Source organism: Typopeltis vanoorti, chromosome 5 (genome assembly GCF_054136105.1).
Source record: "Typopeltis vanoorti isolate ZY-2024b chromosome 5, IOZ_Tvanoo_1.0, whole genome shotgun sequence".
Lineage (NCBI taxonomy): Eukaryota > Metazoa > Arthropoda > Arachnida > Uropygi > Thelyphonidae > Typopeltis > Typopeltis vanoorti.
In genome coordinates, this window is record NC_143553.1 from 61409146 (window position 1) to 61431525 (window position 22380).

Consider the following 22380-nt stretch of genomic DNA (forward strand, 5'->3'; position numbering starts at 1 on the left):
CCCTAGGATTTTCTTTGGATCTTAGGGCTAATCTCCTCTCATATTCCAGTTTCATCTTCCTTACCATACTAGTCACTCTTCTGGCCTGTGTCTTATACTCTTCATGCATCTTCTCTTCTCCTGTCTCCTTATATCTCTTCCACAGCCTCTTTTTTGCATGCAATTCCAGTTTAATATTGTTTGCATCCACTTTACTCCAAATTGTGTCCTCTTGTTCACTCGTGGTATACAACTTACCATTGCTGCTAACAAATATTCTTTCATAATTTCCCACGCACTAATGATATCCTGGCCTTCTAATTTCTCCCTCCATGAAACTTCCCCAAGTTGACGTCTTAGACTATTATAATCACCTGCCTTATTATTCCACATACGTTCCGTCTCTTTGGTACTCCTGCATGTCTATTCATTTTCCAAGTCAAAACCATATGGTCACTCTCTCCAACTGGTGGAAGAGATGTCATCTCAGTTATTATCAACTCTTCTGATGCTATAACCAAATCCAAAATTCTTGAACCTCTTGTTCCCTCTATTACATGTTGCCTAAGACATTTGTCCCTCTAGAATTCTAGAAATTCTATTACCTTATTGCTACATGCATCTTCCTCTCCCCAGTTTCTCATTATTTATGAGTTCAAGTAATATTCAAGGAAATTATCTTTGTTTCTCTTGACAAATTTAATGCATCTTTTAGATGTATGAAGCACATTTATAAATCAGAGAGCTATAAAGACGTTGTTTTGTGAGTATATTTAATAAACTAATAGATATTTTCTTGACTGATATTTATAAAATTGTATTGCTGTGAAATTGTTAAATTATTAAATTGGAATTATTGTGTGTGTGTGTGTGTGTGTGTGTGTGTGTGTGTGTGTGTGTGTGTGTGTGTGTGTGTGTGTGTGTGTGTGTGTGTGTGTGTATTCTGTTGTGTGTATTTGTATATATAGCATTTTTTCCCCTTACTGTTTCAGCTCCTGAAGTGATAGATAATGAAAAATATACCTTCAGTCCAGATTGGTTCAGTTTAGGCTGTTTAGTTTATGAAATGATTGAAGGACAGGTATACATTTTATGTATATATTGTCATAAATGTCAAATATATTTAATTCTATAATGAAATGTTAAACTTTTATTATGTGTTTCAATGTTAATGATTTTATATTTAAATGGAGGATATTATGGTTCGATCAGATTTTATAGCCAAATATAGAAAGATACTTAAAAGTTTTGAAATTTACCAGAGAACTTATGATGAGAAAGTTAACATTCAGCATCATAGTTGCCCTGATATGCACTACTTAAAAAGACATAAACTCTGCCTAGGAGCCCATACATCCACCTTTTATTCTTTTATTCGTGCTTAGAATTAGGTTTTACTGGCATGACAGATGTTTCACACTGTTGATTCTCATCAGAGGCCAGGCAGATAGTAAATATTCCCTGTTATATTCAATACCTTAGCAATCCTATATCAGAAAGTTATATTCATCATAAGTGAACTCTTGGTAGGTGCATAATCAATTAGTGAAATGTAGAGCCGAAAGGCTTCAGTTTGACATAAATTATTAAAATGGAGGATATTATGAATCTATCCATATTTTATATACAAAAGTCAATTAAAAGTTTTGAAATTTACCAGATGTTTGCCCCCTTTAGGTTTCTGCATGGTTTCTGATAAGAAACAACAGTTCAAAACAGCTGGCAAGCTGTTGAAACCTAATTTTAAGCACTAATAAAATGTGAACACTTAGGCTTGTGGGCAGAGTTTGTGTCTTTTAAGTAGTGCATATTGGGCAACTCTGGTGATGGTTATCTTTCTCATAAGCTCTCTGGTACATTTTGAAACTTTTAAGTCTCTCTAAATTTGGCTTTTGAAACATAAATGGAGCCATAATACCCTCTAGTTTAATATCTTACTTATGCCAGATTGAAAAATTTTGGTTCTACATTTCAGTAATAAAATAATTTTGTTTTTCAAAAATTAAGAATATGTAAGTGTCCATAGAAGATACAAAGTGTTTCAAGCATTGTAACATACTGGTTGATAGTATATTTCCTGTCTTTTAATAGAGTGAATTCTGTCCTTATTTTTCACACCTTATAGTTGCCCATATCCAAAGCAATTTATATTTCATATGTCCATCCTGCAATTTTGAAATTACAGTATGAATTTGTTTATTCCTATTGTAAAGGCAAGTTGTACTGGAAATTGCAGACATAAGCTCTTATTGTTTTCAGTTAAGCTTCAGCTTGTTGAAATTTCAATTGCTCACTGTAGATAATTTTTCTTTTTTTTTTTTATCCATTCATCATTCATTATATTGGCTGTAATTGATATTCATCATAATTTTTTCAAATTTTTTGTTATGTCAGATATTGTTGTATTAACTGTTTGTTTCTTATTGTTTTGTTTCACAGTATTTTTGTTGTGTTTTTATTATTATTAACATACTGGTTGATAGTATATTTCCTGTCTTTTAATAGAGTGAATTCTGTCCTTATTTCTCACACCTTATAATTGCCTGTATCCAAAGCAATTTATACTTCATATGTCCATCTTGAAATTTTGAAATTACAGTATGAATTTGTTTATTCCCATTGTAAAGGCAAGTTGGAGAGGAGGTTGAGAGGATCCAGAGGCAAGTGACCAAGATGATAGCAGGTCAATGGAATGAACCTTATGAAAACAGGTTGAAGATTTGTGGGTTGCAGAAATTGGATGATAGGCAGAAAAGGGGAGATATGATTGAGACATTCATGGAAGCTGGGCAATAGTGTGGTTAGTAAGGGTGTTAGAGCCGGGTTTTTTACTTTTAGAGTGGTGAATGAGTGGAATAAGCTGCCAGAGTGTGTTGTGGGTGCTATGACAGTGAATGAGTTCAAGGGAAAGTATGATAGACACTGTGTGAATGTCGAATAGTTGTGATGGACATGATGTTTGGGGCCTCCCTCAATGAGTCTAAGGACTCCTTGGAGTCACCCATAATAATAATAATATTTATTATTATTATTTCCCTGACCCCCATGGAGTCACAAGACTCATTGTAGGAGGTCAACACTAGCCACTAGTGAACATAAAGTCTATCATACCATTCCTTAAAATCATCCACAGTCTGCACATTCACCACCCTCTCAGGCAATGCATTCCATACTCCTACTACAATCCATGCAAAAAACTTACATTAATTTTTTACCTTTTTACTCACCACCTCCTTTTGCAACTTCAAGGGATGGACACTTGTCTTTGTTCTTTTCCCTAGTTCTACCATATGAAAAATTTTCTTAATGTAAATACAATCATAACTCTTCAACATCTTAAATGTCCTTATCATATCTCCTCCCTCTCCTTGTCTTCTATCTACCAAACTCTGCAGTCCACATGCCCTGACTCTATCCTCATAATCAGCTGTACAGTCCTGACATCAGTTTTGTTATCATCTCTGTACCCTCTCCAAAGTTATTTCATCTTCTTCAAATCCCAGTGACCAGATATGAGCACAGAAATCCAGATGTGATCTGATCAAAGCTTTATACAATGGAACAAGCACACTTTTATCTCTCATGGTCAGTGTTCTCCTTAAATTGACACAATTGTCTGAAGTGTCTTCACAACCTTTGCAATATGTCCTCAGAACTTTAAATCTCTATCCACAGTCACCCCAAGATCCTTTGCTTTCCCACTTCTTCCAGTATAACTCCACAATGTGAGTATGAAGCATCCCCTTCTGTGAATCTCAAATTTTAAAATCTTACATTTACTTCCATTAAACTGACATCCCCTTGCCTTTACCTACCATTAGAGCTTATTTAAATCCTCTTGAATAGCTGAAACATCAGCACTATTACTGATAACCCTTCCAAGCTTCATATCATCTGCAAACAACTGAACATTTCCCTGTAGTCCAGTGACAATATCATTGACATACAGCAGTGCTCCCAAGACTGAACCCTAACCCTGTGAAACTCGACTTGTAACCTTCCTACACCCTGATACTGCTTCCTCATATACAACTCTTTGATATTTATCAGAGAGCCAATCACTAATGCAATTCACTAACCTGATATCCAAACCTGTAAGGTACAACTTAAAAATCAACCAGTCATGGTAACCTCTCAAATGCCTTGAAAAATAAAATTTCAAAAATAACAGTATATGCATTGCCTTCATCCACTACTCTTTTTACTCTATTGTAAAAGGTAACTAGATTACTAAAATGAGATCATCCTTTAACAATACATGCTAGCCTGCATAAATGATATTACCCTCACATGTCCAATTCTGTGTATGAGTTCTCATCGATTTCTCCAAAATATTATCAACTACAGAAGATATACAAACAGGTCTCTAGTTTGATGCCTTCATTCTACCACCACCCTTATGCAATGGTACTACCTTACCTTACCTTCCTTCCACACTTTAGAAACCTGCCCCATTACAAGACTTTCATTAAAAAGCCAAGTTAATGGCATGGTCAGTTCCATAGCACATCCCATAAAACAGGTGGTGAAATTCCATCTAGTCCCACTGCTTTATTAACATTTAGTGTATTTGTATTTGAAATACACTTCACACTGCTTTATTGACATTTAGTATATTTGTGTTTGGAATACATCCTCTTCATTCACTTCTAACATTTCACCACTCATGATCTTTCTAGAAATAAAGCCTGCAGTACCGAGATGGAACACTCTAATAAAGTGATTGTTAAATAGCTCAACTATGTCATTTGCTGTGGTTATCCGATTCCCATCTATATCCTGCAAGATAATCCATCCACTATCATCTTTCCTACACAAAAAAACTCCTTGGGATTCTCCTTGGATTGTAGTACCAAACCCCTCTCATATTATAATTTTTCTCTCCTTACAATACTAATCACTTTCATAGCCTCAGCCTTAAATTCCTCATGCAACTGCACTCCATCTCTGTTTTGATTTTAATTTGTATTCTTATTTCATCTAAATATATTAATACTGTTCATAGTACTCATTCAATTCTTGGTTTTGCTGTTTTTTTTTTAAGTCTTATATTTTCATTTCGGTGGCTTTAAACATCATTGTAATTTGTTATCTTTTAAAAATTACTTTCTTACTTCTGTTTTGTTTGTTTGTTTGTTTGTTTCCTCACTATTAAACTGTTATGTTTAGTTATATAAATTCTGTTAATTATTCTAATATTTTCCTGCTTAGCACCAATTCACATCATATTGATTCTGTTGTGATTATGAACAAAAGCATTCTTAACTCTATTAATATATATCCATATTAAAATTACTATCAAGATAAGAAGCCTGAATGGCAAAGAAATGGAGCTAGCTGAGGAATTAGATAAGTACCAGATCGACATAACAGGGGAGTGACTGAAACAAAAAAAAAGAAAAAACTGGCAAAATCTTTCTGAGCAATAAATACAAAATGTTATATTCAGGAAATGACAATCAAGGAAAAAGAGTAGCCATAATATTCAACACTAAATACGAGGCTAATCTTCTTGAATGGCAGGCAGCCTCAAGTAGAGTGATGTGGGCAAATATGAGAATGGGGAACTGGACAATGAGACTTATTTGTGCATATGGTCCCACAGAAGGTTCTTCTATGGTAGAAGTGGAGGTTTTTTTGAGGCTTTAGAGAAAGAAACTGACACAATGAAAAAGGAAAAGTTGGTCTTTGTTGGGGATCTAAATAGCAGAGTAGGAAGTCAGATATACAAAAATATTTTAGGAAAATTTGGAGAAAAGAGCAAAGCTAATAATAACGACAAATACCTAGTGTTGGAATTCTTCTCAGGACATGGAGGGTTATCACTAACACAATGTTCCAACATAAAAATGTGCACAAATTCACCTAAAGAGAAGAGGCAAGGAACAAGAAAAGTCCCATTGACTATGTTCTTGTCGATATTGATGTTTTTCTCCCTGGTGCAGGACACCAGAGTGTACAGAGGATTTGAAATTGGAAGTGATTACCACTTAGTCTTGAGCAGGATAAAATTGAATTTCATATTGAAAAGAAGAACATATAAGAAAGTTTTAAAGCAAATAAAAGTTTTAACAGCTCTCAAATGTGAACTGTAGATTAAAATACACAAACATTATTGAAGAAAAAATGAAAGAGTTTGAGAACAGGAACCAAACCTTGGAGATTCAGTGGCAAGCCCTGAAGAAAACACTGATTGATTCAGCCAGAGAGGAATATAGTGAGATTGTCTGCAAGTATAGAAAAATCAGAACTCCATGGTGGACACAGGAAGTTAAAGAGGCAGTGAAGGAAAGGAAGAAAGCATATCAAAAGTTTCTGGTGAATAAGTCAGCTTGTGCTCTTAGAGAATACAAAGAGAAATGTAAGAAAGTTAAACACTGTGTAAAACTAGCTAAACAAAAGTCATGGGAAGCTGGTAAGAACATAGAAAATCAATATCAAGAAGATGGCAAGTTCTGAAGGTTGTTGAAGAAACTCAGAAATGAAGGAAAGAGTGCTGTAAAAGGAATTAGAGATGATAAAGGTGACATGAAAACTGGAAAAAAAAAAGATATCCTTGAAGTATGGAGTAATTACTTTGAAAAATTGCTAAATGAAACAAGCAGTGATGACAGCACAGTGTTAAAAAACACTCAACAGGCATGCATTCAGGAATACATATCCATACTTGAAGTAGAAAAGCCATCAATGCCTGAAATATGGAAAGGTAGCAGGAGTATATTATATTCGACTAGAAATGCGCAAGTATGGAGGTATAAAAAGTCTTACAGTGGCTGTACTGTAAGACCTTTGAATTCAGAAGGCCTGGACAGAGGGACGTATTCCGGATAATTGGAGTAGAGTTCTCATAGTATCCATATATAAAAAGGGAAAATGAAACTGAATGTGAGAATTACAGAGGTATTTCCCTACTGAGTGTTCCTGGTAAGATTTATGCAAGTATACTTGAGAAATGGTTGAGAGGAGCAAGCTGGATTCAGACCAAATAGAGGCTGTCAGAATCAGATTTTCACTTTACGATAAATAGTTTAGAAATCATGGGAATATAACAAAGATCTGTACTTAAGTTTTGTAGATCTGGAAAAGGCATGTGACAAGGTGCCAAGAGAGAGAGAAGCTATTCAAAACGCTACAGTTATATGGTGTCAAGGGGCATTATATATCAAACAATAATCTTTATTTGAGTTGCAAGTCAGCAGTTAGAATTGAAGTACAGGAAGATGGTGTAATATTAAACCTGACAAGCGTGTACATTATCCCCTTTGTTATTCATTATCTATATGGATCACATTATGAAGGAAAGTGGTATTAAACTGGATATCAAAATTGGAGATGCTAATGTCAGCTCTTTGCTTTATGCGGACGATGTTATATTTCTAAATAAATCTGCTACAAGCCTGCAAGATTCCCTGACTAAATTGAATAACTGTTGTAATAGATATGGTATGAAGGTCAGCAATAGCAAAACAAAGACAGTGAAAATAGGCAGAATCATTGAAAATATCAACTGCATTTTGAATGAAGAACCTATAGAACAGGGATGTTCAACCCGTGGATCGCGGAGCGATTTTTGGTCGATCTGTTGTGTATTCCTCCTTACTTACAAATTTAATTAAAACTGAAAACATAATATTTTATTTATCATTATTTTGTATTATTTTTAATTCGCTTTAAGTGTATTGCTATTGTTTATTTATTTTTCGTTAAAATTGTCAAATCAGTAATTTTCTTATAATTCCGGGTAAATGAATTAATTTGGATCAGTGGAAGTCAAACAGCGAGCCAAGTGAATACGATTATAAGCAAAGTATAAAAACTCGATTGTAGCTTAAATATTAAATATTCCAAAGCACATTACATCGATTTTTTACTTAGGTTAAGTCCCATGTGAATATTGTAAAAAAATAAACTTCGTTTGTCTCAGTATAGTTTGTATTAGATGTTTTTGTAAATAACTCTTTTGAAGCTAACTGTATATACTGCTTTAATAAGAATATGTTCGAGTGTTAAAAACAAAGGCAATGTTTTTGTCGGTGAAGCTGTACATGGCAGCATTAGAAAGATTGTTATTGAAACTTTTATGTATGAGAAAGGCTTGCAGGCTCTAAGTGTAAACATCTCTCTCTGAAGTCAGTCAGAAAGAGTTCAAATAACTTTCTGGTGGCCGGCAACTTACAATCAAAAGAAAGCAGAGGAGAACAAAAGGCGTGCCGAACTTGAAACTTAAGATGAAAGACTCATACCGATTCTTCGGGGGTTGCCAAACTTCATGCGAGGTCTCAGAGGAGGCCTAATAAAAAGGGACTGAAGCAAGCAGAAGGGGATCCCGGTTCCAGAATTGCTGTCAGAGAGGAGGCCGCCCGGTCCAGAGTCGCCGTCAGAGAGACTGCCCGGATCCACGTTGCTTGAGAGAGTTTCCCGTTTCCAGAAAGGAGCTTCTCGGTTCGAGATGTCGCTAGAGAGAGACTACTTCTAGGCCGCAGAAAGGGTTTCAAATTGCCAAAAGGACGAGTTTCAATTGCCGGAGAAAAGTTTCCAGGCCAGGTTAAGGTCAGACATTCACCAGTGTGTTGCTCTTTCATTACAATTTGATGAATCAAACGACTTCACTGATATTGCTCAGTTAATGGTATTTCAGGATTATTCAAGTAAAGAAGAACTTTTGAAAATTATACCATTATTGGGAAGGACTGGGGGAGAAGACATTTTTTCGGCATTTGATGAATTTGTGAAACAACACAAACTTCCGCTTTTTAAACTTGTGTCTATTACTACTGATGGTGCTCCAGCAATGATAGGTAACAACTCGGGCTTCATTTCATTATGTAAAACGATGACAAATATCCAGATTTTTTAACGTACCACTGTATTATTCACCAACAAGTACTGTGTAGTAAAAGATTAAATACAAAAAATGTTTTGGATATTACATTTAAAATTGTAAATTCTGTTCGAGGGAAAAGCCTTGCAATGGCAGTTATTTAAATTACAGGCAGATAATGATAGGGAACTTCTGTTGTACAATAATGTTCGCTGGCTCAGCAGAAGTCAATTTTTAGAAAGATTTCTTGTATTAATTAATGATATAAAAATTTTTCTTGATGAAAAAGGAGATATTTATCCACAATTGAGTGATAAAAGATGGTTGTTACGCTTATCATTTTTAGTAGATTTCTGTACGAAATTAAGTAATTTAAATTTAGAGTTACAAGGTAGAGATAAAAATTTAATTGACATGTTAAGTTCAATAAAAATTTCCAACAATACTTACTTTTATTAAAGTAAAATATAAATGACCACGAATTTAGACATCTCCCATATTTATTAAAATTTTTTGAACAAAATCAAGAAATGCTTCGCTATGATTTAAAATAATTTATTCGTGAAATAGAATTAATTGAGGAAGAAATAAATTCAAGATTTAAAGATTTTAATAAAACTAAAATGATTTTATCTTTTATCAATAATCCATTTCAAGAAAACTTGATCATCACAGAAATTTCAAATAAAATTAGTGAGCTGTTTCATATAAACCAAGCTGAAGTAGAACTTGAGATAATAAACATTCAGAATAGTTTACATTCAAAATCAATAAACAATGAAGTCATTTGGAAGTATGCCCAATATTAACTGGTATTGCGCGAAAAATTCTGTCGTGTTTCGGATCGACATATTTGTCAGAATCCGCCTTTTCAAATATGACCTGTCCTAAAAAATCAATTAAGAAACCAAATTACAAATGATCATTTGGATGATTGTCTGCGATTGGCCACTTCTTCATATCAACTTGACCATGAAAATATTGCGAGGTCCAAACAATGCCAAATTTCACATTAACTTTTTTTTTTTTAATCAACCAACATTTTCCATAACTTCTGAGTTTGTAATCAATCTGTTGTTTTTTCTAACTGGTTTTCCAAAATTGAGAAATAAATATTTTATTCCAATATATTTGTTTTTTTTTTTTTGTTGTGTTAAAATATTTGTTGTATTAAAATAATTAAAAGTGATAAATAAATTTTTAAATACACAAATAATGTTTTTAGTTGTGTATTTTTTTTTTTTAGTTGTTTATTTTTAGTTATTTGTGCATAATCAGATATCAGGTTGGGGGAACGTGATCTATATAAGAGAGTAGATCGCTGAATAACTTATATATATAAGAGAGTAGATCGCCGAGTAACTTTTTATAGAAAAGTAGCTCGCATAGTAAAAAAGGTTGAACACCACTGCTATAGAACAAGTAAAACATTTCAGCTACTTAGGCAGGAATTAGTGAAGATGGTAAATTAAATATGCAAACAGACAACAGAATCAACAAAGCTGATATGGCAGGAGTCAATTGAACAAATTTATATGGAATAAGAGAGAAATTAGTCAAAACACTAAATTAGCTGTATATATACAAGCCAGTTTTCAAACCAATTTTAACTTATGGATCTGAGAGCATGGTCAGAAGTAAAACAGTTGACCAAAGACTAGAGACCGCAGATATGAGAGCCCTGAGAAAGACTGCGGGGGGGGGGGGGGGGGGATGAACAGATGGCATCAATGGCAATATCGTATTAAAAATGGGGTTATTAGGAAAGAACTTGACATTGTCGGCATCCAGGAATGCGTGAGCAGAGCTAATCTCAGTTGGTATGGTATGGTCACTTAAACAGAATGGGTGAGGAAAGATTAGCAAAACAAGTGTTCTCTGCAAGGTTGGCAGAAAAAAGACACAGAGGAAGATCTAGGTGGAACGATATGGTAAAAAGTGCCTTAGAAGATAGAAATATAAGATCTGATAATGTTGGAGCCTTGATAGGTAACAGACTGATTTGGAGGAAAATTGTAGATAGGAAGTTAGTAATGATGTAAATTTTTCATGTAGTGCTATCATATCTTGTACACACTTTGAGGGTACATGGCAGGAATATGATGATGATTAAAATTACTGCATATTGCTGCAGTCTAATAGTAATTTCAGGTCATCTTCCTTGCAAGTAGTACCTTGTCATATGCAGATTCCACCAACTTTACACCATCTTTTTTATTTTTATTCCATTTAATTGCTGATTTTTAATACTATTTTAAAGATGGACTTAAAGCATCTGCCTATTGAATTCCTTTCCTTATAGGGATTTTTAATCATATTGTAATGTTTTATTATACATGCATTTTTTGTATATATGCATATTTTTAAGTGAATTTATTCTTCTTTAATGTAAACACAGTTTGAGTTCAGATTTTATTCCCTTTTTTTTAAGAATCGGCATTATAATGGTTGTTATGTTCTGTTTTTTCCAAATCTGTCTTTTCTTAAAGATAGTTTAAGGTTCTTATGTTTTTTATTATTATTACTACTTTATTTTAGCATTGCATTATAAATTCCATCAGCACTAGCTGATTTCCAATTTTTATCGTTTTAATATTATTATGCTATTAATTTCTTAGTACAGTTTATGCTATATCATGTGTTGTCTTTAATATTTTTGGCCATTTTATTTATTTTTTGCTTTCATACCCATACATGTTTTGTCCTGGTCCATATTTTGTTTTCTATAGTTTGTTTCTTCTCCAAGTCATTCTGGTGCTCACCACATTTTGTGGCACAACAGTGGCATTTGACAAGACTTAGGATTCCCTGGTCCATGATCTGATCCCAGCAAGTGCTCTGATCTAATAATAAAAATTACACAGGCCTGCAAAATTCGAGTCATGAAAAGTTGTCTGGAAACTATTAACTGTTTCTGATTTATTTTTGACCACTGATTTCAAATCTCTCTTCCATTTTTCTCTATCACGTAAGGATTTTTCACAAAATGGATCTCAATATTACAGTAAAATAGCTTTAAAATACATTATATTAAGTAAAATAACAGTATTTAAAAGTTTCAGTAAACATTTTTGGAATGAAAGTATTGGAGAAAAAATTTTTAATTAAAGTAGTTAAAGATTAATCTTTAGCATTCCACCTCCCCTGATGCCTTCTTTCCATTTCATTGATGTCTTGGTGGAATTGCTTCCCTTGCTCTTCACTTACAGTTCCCAGATTCTCAGGAAAGTAGTCTAAATGAGAGTAGAGAAAGTACACTTTTAAGCTCATGGAACATCCCAAATTCTTGAATTTCTGTAGCATGTCTTCCACAATCATTTTATAGTTGGGGTCCTTGTGATTTCCTAAAAATTTGGTCTAGAAATGCCTTCTTTCCATTTCATTGATGTCTTGGTGGAATTGCTTCCCTTGCTCTTCACTTACAGTTCCCAGATTCTCAGGAAAGTAGTCTAAATGAAAGTAGAGAAAGTACACTTTTAAGCTCATGGAACATCCCAAATGCTTGAATTTCTGTAGCATGTCTTCCACAATCATTTTATAGTTGGGGTCCTTGTGATTTCCTAAAAATTTGGTCACCACCTCTTTCAAAGCTTTCCATGCTTCTTTTTCAACAGTTGCCATTTTTTCTTCAAATAGCGCCCATGGCTTATCTAAGTCACTAAGTTTCATCCCAAAATATGCATAGTACACTTTTTTTCATGAAATCTGTAATGTTTCTTCATTGTTTTTTTTTACCACTAACTCCCTGCATATGTAGCAGAAAATGCTAGGTGAATTTTTGCAACCTCTTAAAGCCATTACAGACACCACTTAAAACACAGTTAAATGAATTTTAATGAATGACACCAAACACTATTACACGACACTACGTAAAAACATTAAAAAACTGCAAACGTATTAAATTAAATCTTCACACTAACTTAGAAAATATGCCAACTTTCAGAAATATGATAACCTTAGTAGTCAACGACTAAAGTTCAACTAAAGAATCACATAAGAAAATGTAAGTGTCTGTACCAACAGGAAAGTCATCCGTTATCTCGGTGAATCAGATTCAAAGTAGCCCCTGCACTTTTATCTGCATTCCTCCCCCCTCTCCTATCTTAAGAATGAGAAGTTTCATGGAAGTTTCTTTATTTACCATAAAAAGGCACTTCGAACAAGTACTTATACAACTAATTAGCTGTAAATAAAGGAGAATGAAAATAAATACCAATGCTCTGAATTTAAATCCAAATACTACTAATAAAAATTATAAAATTAGAAATTGGGTAAAATTGGTGGGTGATGGAATTTTTTAATATTTTTTCTGAACACAGCACCTAAAAATCTATAAGAATCAATTATTACTTCTCAGACAGCTTTTCCGTAGCAGGCCTGTTATTCCCAATGAGATGAGCGCTTTCATCTCCGACTCCATTCAAAATACTCGACCCTTATTTGAAGCCATTCTTCTCCAACAGTTGTGCCAAAAACTGTCAAAGCTAAAAATTCAGCATATGTGTGCCCTGGCTCAAGTCAAAAACTCCAGTATCTCACCTAGTTTATACTATAGCTTGTATCAACTGCAAAAATAAATAATAAATAAATAAATAAAAAATAATATTTTTTTTTAAAAATCAACAAATCTAAAGTTGACTTTGTAGGTGCCAGATGCACTAAGCTTGTATCTGTTCAAATGGCAGTTGAGCTTTCTGATCCCTCACCAAGGCCATTGGATGTAACTTCTGTCCCATGTCTTCCTCATCTCTTATATCCTGATGGTGCTATGATAACATATAGAGATAAAGCACACTTCTTTGCAGTAATTTTTTTTCAGAAAACAATGTTTACACATGAAGTACTGCCAGCCTAGTTGGCTGAATAGCGGAGAGTATTCACTCTCCAGTGAAAAGGCTATGGGAAAAGGCTTCAAATCCTGCCATGGGCATGGATGTTTGTGACTCTCTGTGAAAATATTAGCAGTAGTGTTGGGCATGGTGTTGGTGTAGATGATGTGGTTCACTGTAGTTGTTGGATTGAATGGAGAAGTCAGAGAGTTGTAGAACAGGCACCTGCCCTCCTTCGATGAGTGTTTGGACTCCTTGGAGGTGCCACATAATAATAATAATAAACGTATCTTAATGACTGGGCTACTTGTATATAGAAGCTAATGACTTCACATCAATTGCCTTAGTAGCAAAACACACCCTTTCATATGTGTATAATGGCATGTATTATGGGAAGGGCCACTATCCAGACCAGTTTTGACTTTATTGAAGTCTCATCAGTGAGAGCCAGACCCTGAAGAAATTCCAAGGTTGAAGTAATGCAGAAGTCATATATTTCCCATATACAAGTGGTCGAAAGGTGTCGCACCTTATTTATTATAGTACTCTGGATTAGAGATTGTTGTTGAAAGTTTTTTCACAAACTAAAAAGATGTGAAAGATGTGTTGATTGTAAGAGAAGAGGAAGATCAAGAATTAGATGGGTGGATGGAGTTAAGAAGCAACTGGAATGCACCTGGAAATTCTGAAAGATATGGCTTGGGACAGATCCGAATGGAGAGTTTATGTTCATAGAATCACCAGGAGTCGAAAACGACTCGATGGAACATAACAACAACAAAGGCAATTGATATGAAGTCATTAGCCTCTATAAATATCCCATTCATGAAGATACTTTACATGCAAACATTTTTTGCTTCCATTTGGATAAAGGATTAAACCATAAATATAATTTATAGTATAACCAAGTGAAAAAACTTTCAACATCTATGTCTAATCCAGAGCATTATAGTTGAATAATAACGTGTGAAACTATTTGCATATGAGATTATTTCTGCATTACTCCAACCTTGGCATCTCTTCTTGATCTGACTCTCACTGATGCCATTTGATAATGTTCATCTTTAGGTTGCTTGCTTCCTGGGAAGCAGAGAGGCTCTCCTCAGTGGTAGATTTTGCCTGTCATTCATGAGTTTAGTATAATGATCCATTAGTATCACTCAGTGAGATTTAGAGTGATCTTGAAGATCACTAAGAGTTTTTGGTGAGGCATCCCTGCATTTTAACATGCCTCAATAACAGTCAAAACCAGTCTGGGTAGTGGTCCTTCCTGTAATGCATAGTATTATACACATCCGAAATAGTATGTGCTTTGCTTTATGGGATGCTATGGCAATTGATGTGAAGTCATTAGCTTCTATATACAAGTAGCCCAGTTGTGAAGAAGTTCATGTGTAAACATTATTTGCTTCAACTTGGATAAAAAATTAAAGAGGCCAAGAATATAATTTCTTGGCCTCTTTAATTTATCCATTATGTTTTGCCCATATTGTCAGCCTATTTAAATTATCCTGCAAGCTCTCTACATCATATTGATTAACTATCCAACTTTGCATTATCAGCAAACAACTGAATATCTCCCTTCCAGTTATTTCCTGTATTATTTATGTACAAATTAAACAGCAGAGGTGTTCGTGCATAACACCACTAGTCACCTGTGTTCTGCACCTCCATATACTATTTCCATCAGCTGCCCTTTTATCCACATAGCCAGTTTCTTACCCATTCCCATTTGTTGCTCTGCATGTAAGAGAGTCCTTTGTGGTATACTGTCAAATGCCTTTTCAGAATCCAGCAGCATCATGTAGCCATTTGCTGTATCCAACTTAGTTGTCACTCTGTTATAAAAAGTTAGCAGATTATTAAGGTATGACTGATCCTTCACAAATCCATGTTATTCCTCATAGAGTATCACATTCTTATCCATGCATTCCTGAATTCTCTCTTTGACCAACTTGCCAGTACTTTTACCACCACTCCTGAAATTGATTGGTCAATCATTTTTTTACCACAGACTTAGATCCTCCTTTATGCAAAGGAATTATTTTACCATTCTTCTATTCTTTTGGAACTTTGCCAGAGCTTTGAATTGAATTAAACAGCCTAGTGAAAGGCATCACTAGTTCCCCCTGCACATTCTCTTAAAATGCAAGTGATATTCCTTTCAATCCCACAGCTGTATTTGCATTCAGATTCTGTAATATCCTAAGTACCTCCAATTCATCAACCTCTGTTCTCACACCAGTTCCTGTCATCTCTGTAATAACAATATCTTCACTTGCATGAAATACCATTAAAAATGGTTACTCAATAGCTCAACAATTTCATCTACCCCATTACCTCTCTTCCTTCCTTCCTTAGTCGTTCCTCCTCCTACTTGCTACATAACAACAACAACAAAAAAACTCTTTGGGATTTATTTTTGCCTGTTTGGCTAATTTCTTCTCATAATATGATTTTGCCTTCCTTCCTTATCATGCTGGTTATCTCTCTTGCCTGATACTTGTACTGTTCATGAGTCAGCTGGTCACCTTTCTCCTTATATACCATCCACATAATTTTCTTTGTTTACAGCTCATGCTTAATGATACTACTTATCCATCTAACTTCTACCCAATTTACCCTCTTGACATTGAGTATACAGTGCGATATTACTTCCTCCGTATACCCCTTGATTGTGAACATCACTTCCTTGCAGATCTCTATGACATGACATTGTTTCTAGCCAACTCCTAAGTATATGATAATCACCTGCGTTGTAGCTCCATATATACTTCTTCTGGAATTTCTACATATTCTTCTATGTAGAGGCAATGTAGCCACCTTCATTATAGACAGGTCTTCTTATCCTATAACATGATCCAGTACTCTCATACCCTGAGTCCCATCTGTTACATTCTGCTTCATTTGACTTGCATTCATACTAATCTGCTGATCCAGTGTTCCACATTATCCCTGGCAACCCCCTGGCTTATAGCAGCAACCGATTTTATATTTTGTCCTATTGGCTTCATTCCCACACCTTATTGACTCAAAAGAACTGCCATCATCCTGACTGACTCCTACTCTTGTTGGCTACAATTCATCTGCTATCATCATACTCCACTCTCTGTCCTGTCTGCCACATCCTCCCTGAAAATATCAAATCGATCATATTCTATTCCTATAATTACATCATCTGCTGTTAGCCCAGTCTCACTAATGCTATTATTTGTTTGGCATTTGTATATAGAAACTGTAACATATCTGTGGGCCCCCAACCACCTTTACTGCCTGAATTGACTATCCTATTCAATATTTTTGCTTGAGAAACTAGATTCTTCACTTGTTGATCATTCTTGCATCCATTTGCTTCATGATTGTCTTCACACACATTCATCTGTATCCACCCTAATTTCTTTAATTTTCTGACTTTGCATTTCCCCGCTCTCAGTGAAAAAAAAAAATCACTCTAGATACCTAAATATGCACCCATTTAAGTGCAGTCCATCAGCATGGTATGAATCTTTACGTCCATCAAACTCAAGCCATAGGTCTACAAACTCTACATCATTTCTTCTGCACAATCTGCATGTTGATTGATTAGCTATTGTTGTCCTCCTCCTCAGTTCACTTCCATCATAGCATAACAGCAGACTCACAAACTTCACCTTCTCACTCTTTTTTTTTTTTTTTTCTCTTCTTCCAATAACTCTTTCACATCCTCCTTCATACAATACTTCTCACCTCTCAGGTCATTGGTTTCAGCATAAACAATAAATTCTTTTGCCTTCCCTTTCTACATTCCATTCTATCAGCATTACTAATATTATTAATTATTGCATCTGGTAAATGAGATTTTGCTTTTGTGAAGCATTCCCCTTATCATAAAATTGCTGTAAAAATTATCTGTTTATGCTCTTTCTCTTGTTTATTCTTACAATTTTCTTATTTTGCTTTGGACCTCTTGCTTTTTTCTGTTCTCACTTTGACTAATCTCTTGCTGTTTCTGCAGCCTTTTAATCTCACTATCTGTCCTGTAAAGGACTACCTGCAAGTGAGTGTGTAGTATTATATAAAGACAATTTCTTCTGTTCAGAATATATTTTAGTTTTGAGAAATATTTCTTATAGGATACCTGTTTTGAAGATTGCTTTGGTAGACAGAAATTTGACATGTGAAAAATATGCAATGAGAGAGGATGTGAAAATGTTGTTGAGGGGGGGGGATGCTAAAATGATGAAAAAGAAAGTAAGGATTGTGAGTCTGTATCATGCCTGTGAGCAGTAACATAACATGCCTTGGTATGATAGGGCAGAATTGAGAAGAAGGGCGTGATTGCTAATGAGGCCATAGGTCCACAAACTCTACATCATTCCTTCTGCACAATCTGCATATTGATTCATTAGCTATCATTGAGAACATTGAGCAGGAAGAATGGTGTGCAGTTGATGATGTATGGAGTGAATTTGATGGACACAAAGACTTGTATATGTCTGATGGACTGCATTTGAATGATTTTGAAGTTTGATTGACCTTTGGAGAAATTGTTGTTTAATGAGAGTTTGTAAATGCAAAATCAGGGAAACTAGAGATACAAGGGAGGATGCAACTAAGCATGTGTCTGGCCATTCCTAAGACAGTGTGAGTGTAGGATTGACGGATTGATTGTGTGGATATAACTACCCCTGGAATAAATGAATTTGAATGGGCTATTAATAACTTTATGCAAGGATACCTGTGGGCCTAAAGGAATATTGAAATTCTGTACACAAATGCCAGAACAGAAATAAAGTCGAGGAGTTTTGGGCATTGGCGAGCTAGGCTTGGGCAAAAATTATTGGCATCAGCGAGACTTGGTTGACAGAGAATGATGAAGTTACAGGAAGAGAATGTATAGGATATTGTGTTTTCCGAGAAAATAGAGCAGGAGGACTGATATTATTAATGATAGCTGAAGAGCTTAACAACCCAGAAAAATAGATGTTAAGGTGGATTGTAGATCTGAGGAAGGTGGTTCATTTGAGGCTATCTGGTGCAAGATAGAGGCCACTAGGACAACATTCTATACTTGGGGGGGGGGGTCAGAAGAGGAAGATGTGGATTCTGTGCATTGGCAAATTAGCACAATGAGTGCAGGCTGAGCAATTATCATGGGAGACTTCAACTACAGCATTATAAATTGGAAGATGGAAAGGTCACATGGCAAGATAGAAACAGAATTTATACTGTTACTAAGGAATAATTACTTGAAACAGCATGTGATGGAGGAGACTGGAGGTTCGAAAATATTGGATCTGGTAATAGATTCAGAAAATTTATCTATAACTACAGTAGTAGCTCTGCCTCTAATTGGAAAAAGTAACCATGCAGTCTTGTTCTGGCAGTTTGTTCAACATGTAGAATTCTCAGTCAAGAAAGGGTTTGTGCAGACCTACAAAGCTGGTGATTATGAGAGACTTAGGTAGTGACTTTGAGCAGTACCATGGTATAAGAAACTACAAGGAATAAATGTCGGTAGTACATGGGAAGTAGTCAGGGATTGTATGAGAGAGTCATCAGTATCAAACTGCATACCCAGGGATAGGAAGATAAATCAAGTGGATGAGTAGCAATATAAAGCGAGAGCTGCAAAAAAAGAATTGTGGAAGGAATATAAACAAAAAAAGTGATCAGCATACTCATGAGCAATAAAGCACATGGAACAAGGATAACTAGTATAGTAAGGAAGACAAAATCATATTATGAGGGAAAATTAGCTAAGCAGGCCAAAGTAAATCCAAGAGTGTTATGTAGCAAGTAAGAGAAAGTATGATTATGGAATGATAACTTGACTTAGTGTTGATGGTAGGAAAGTGACAGAAGCAAAAGCAAAAGTTGGGTTACTAAGTGATCAATTTGCAGGAATATATCACTCATGTGGACTTTGCAGTTACTGATGTGACAGAGGCCAATGTGCGTATTCAGGTAGGTGAACTGGAGGTACTCAACATATTGAAAAAGATCAATGTGAATGCAGCAGGGGGACTAGATCATATGTCAGCTTGTGTGCTATGAAAATGTGAATGAGAAGGACAGTGCCTCTGACAAAGTTGTTTAATCTAATTCTCAGCTCTGACAAGGTTCCAAGGGAGTGGGAAGAAGGTAAGATAGTTCCATTGTATAAAGCTGGCTCCAAGAACAGAAATAAAAAATTACAGTCTAGTTAGTATCTGTGGAATGCTGGTTTGATGGTTAGAGTATTGCAATAGTTGACTAAAGGTAAAATATAGGAATGGGTAGATAGGAATATGATACTCTATATGGGGGGGGGGGGGCAACACAGCTTTGTAAAAGGCAGGCTCTGCCTTAGTAATTTATTCACATTTTATAAGAGTGACAAAGAATTGGATAAAGGAAATGGTTACATCTTGATACTGCTAGACTTCGCAAAGGCATTTGACAGAATACCACATGGAAAACTTACATAAATTGGTGCAAATGGGAATGGATATGAGGCTGGATGATGATGATGATTTTAATGATGCAAAGGATAGCAAAGATCATACTGCACCATATCAGATTATAGCAGTACATAAAGTAAGACAATCACACAACATCCATGCCCTCATTGAGATTCGAATCCATGACCTGTTGGTTGGAGAGCTGGTACACTAGCCACTCAGCCAACCAGGCCAGCTATGAAGCTGGTGGACATGGACTGAGGGAGGGAGGAGTATGAAGTAGAATCTAGGCAAATGAAGGTGACTAGAGGAGTGCTCCCAGGGGCTCTATACTGGGACCACTACTCTTTAATTTGAATATTAACGATATAACAGAAATTTAAATTTGGGGAGAGATATTCAGTTGTTTGCTGATGATGCAAAACTGAGAAGGGCAATATTGTTAAAGGAGATGTAGATATCCTGCTGAATGATTTAAATTAATTGGCAGTGTGGGCAAAGGACAATAGTCGTCAATTGCAAAATGTAAAGTAAAATGCACTTCAGGATGAAAAGATATGATACATTATATCATATTGAAGCTGCTGGATTATAGGAAATTGTTGAGGCTAGGAGTTTGGGGATGATGGTGGGTTTGAAATTCAAACGACACATTGCTAAAAAGTTCGAAAAATAGCTCAAAGGATTACTTAGCTGTTGAAGAACACATTGACAAGTAAAGATAGAGAGAGTATTATACTTCTCTATAAGGCTATGATTTGTTGCATCTTGACTATTGTGCACAGGTTTGGTCACCTGGGCTTTTTTTGGATATCAGGAGGTGATAGAGAGGATTCAGAGATGAGTGACCAAGCAGTGACAGGCTTGTGGAATTCTCCACATGAGGGAAGACTACAGGTGTGTGGGTTGTAGATGTCAGTTGATAGGTATAGGAGAAAGTGCATGATAGAACGTATAGGTTACTAAAGGGATTCTATTAGATTGGCACAAAAGAATTTTTTCATTACGTGAGGGGGGGGGGAACAAAGGGTCACTACTGGAGGTTGTGTAAGAGTATGGTTAGTGAGGATTTGCAGACTAGGTTCTTTGCTTGGAGGATGGTGAATGAGTTGAATGGATTGCAGGAGGTAGTTGTGAATGTCTCAATGGTGAATCAGTTTAAGGAGAGGTATGAAAGTATTGTGTGAATAATGGTTAGTCTGTGTCTCTTGTAATGAGTCTTTTGACTCCATAGAGATACCCATATAATAATAATAATAATATAGCAAAAAACTGCACCTGTATGCCAATATATGCAAATGAAAATTAATTTTAGTTAAAACCTGATAACAGCATGGTCAGTTTCATCAAAGTCATCATTATTTTTAGAGTCAGCCTATCCACACATCTTCAACAGGAATTGAACTGAATTTTCTCCTTTTTTTTTTTTTTTTTTGCAATATCCAACACCTCTGTTTGCAATTTTTATTACTTATTTATTGTTAAAATCTTTTCTAAATTGTTTTAATCACTGTCAGGTATAGAAGGGCATTTTCAGGAAGATCATTTTGAATATTTTCAATTTTTTTTGCATCCAAATATGAGAATTCTTTCTAAAGATTATGGTGTTTTAAACACCTTTCATTAAAATGAGGAAATATACTATCCGTTTGTACATTAAACACATTTATATGATAAGTTTTGTTTGTATTTCACTGTTATTGGAAGCAATTTCTTCAGGAATATTTTCTGAATTCTATCTGCTTATCTTTAAAATCTGTTTCAACAAACGTATTGATATTCCTGATTTCTAAGATGTCCTTTGCAATTGTTAAAATTTTTTATGCTTCCAAGAAGTCTTATTCAAAATAATATTATTATTATCATGCCTATCCATGGAGTCAGCAGACTCACGTGGGAGGTTCATTCAACTGACAACATATTTGTCATATGGAATCTTAAAATCCTTAACACTCCTTACATTAACAACATATTCCAGTAATGTGTTCCATTCATCCACAATACTCCATTAAAAAAATCTACTCCTCACACCCCCTTTTTACCACACTTTTACATTACTTCCAGGGTGGCCTCTGTTTCTTCCCCCTCTCACCTTTTATTTTTTTTATAATCCCCTCTAGATTAATCTGATAAAATCCCCTCACTAACTTAAATGTCTCTATCATATCACCAAACTTTGTAGCCAGCATACATTTCAGAGTCCTGATATTGTCTTAATCACTTGTCTCTAGAACACCGGTTAAGTGGTTCTTAACCGGTGTTCCCCGGAACACTTGTATCTGCGAACTGGTTACAAGTGTTCCGCCAGTGAAAGATGTCACGTGACACA

The 22380-nt window shown here is 35.2% G+C and overlaps 1 protein-coding gene across 4 annotated transcripts in view; it reads left to right on the forward strand.

Moving 5' to 3' along the window:
* Nucleotides 1-22380, forward strand: part of LOC150106466 (G protein-coupled receptor kinase 2-like) — a 550841-nt gene that overhangs the window by 380450 nt on the left and 148011 nt on the right. For all 4 annotated transcript variants that reach the window (XM_090392458.1, XM_090392461.1, XM_090392459.1 and 1 more), the window contains one exon: nt 972-1060. In XM_090392458.1, coding sequence (XP_090248584.1) covers nt 972-1060 — 89 coding nt within the window. The remainder of the gene's footprint in view (nt 1-971; nt 1061-22380) is intronic.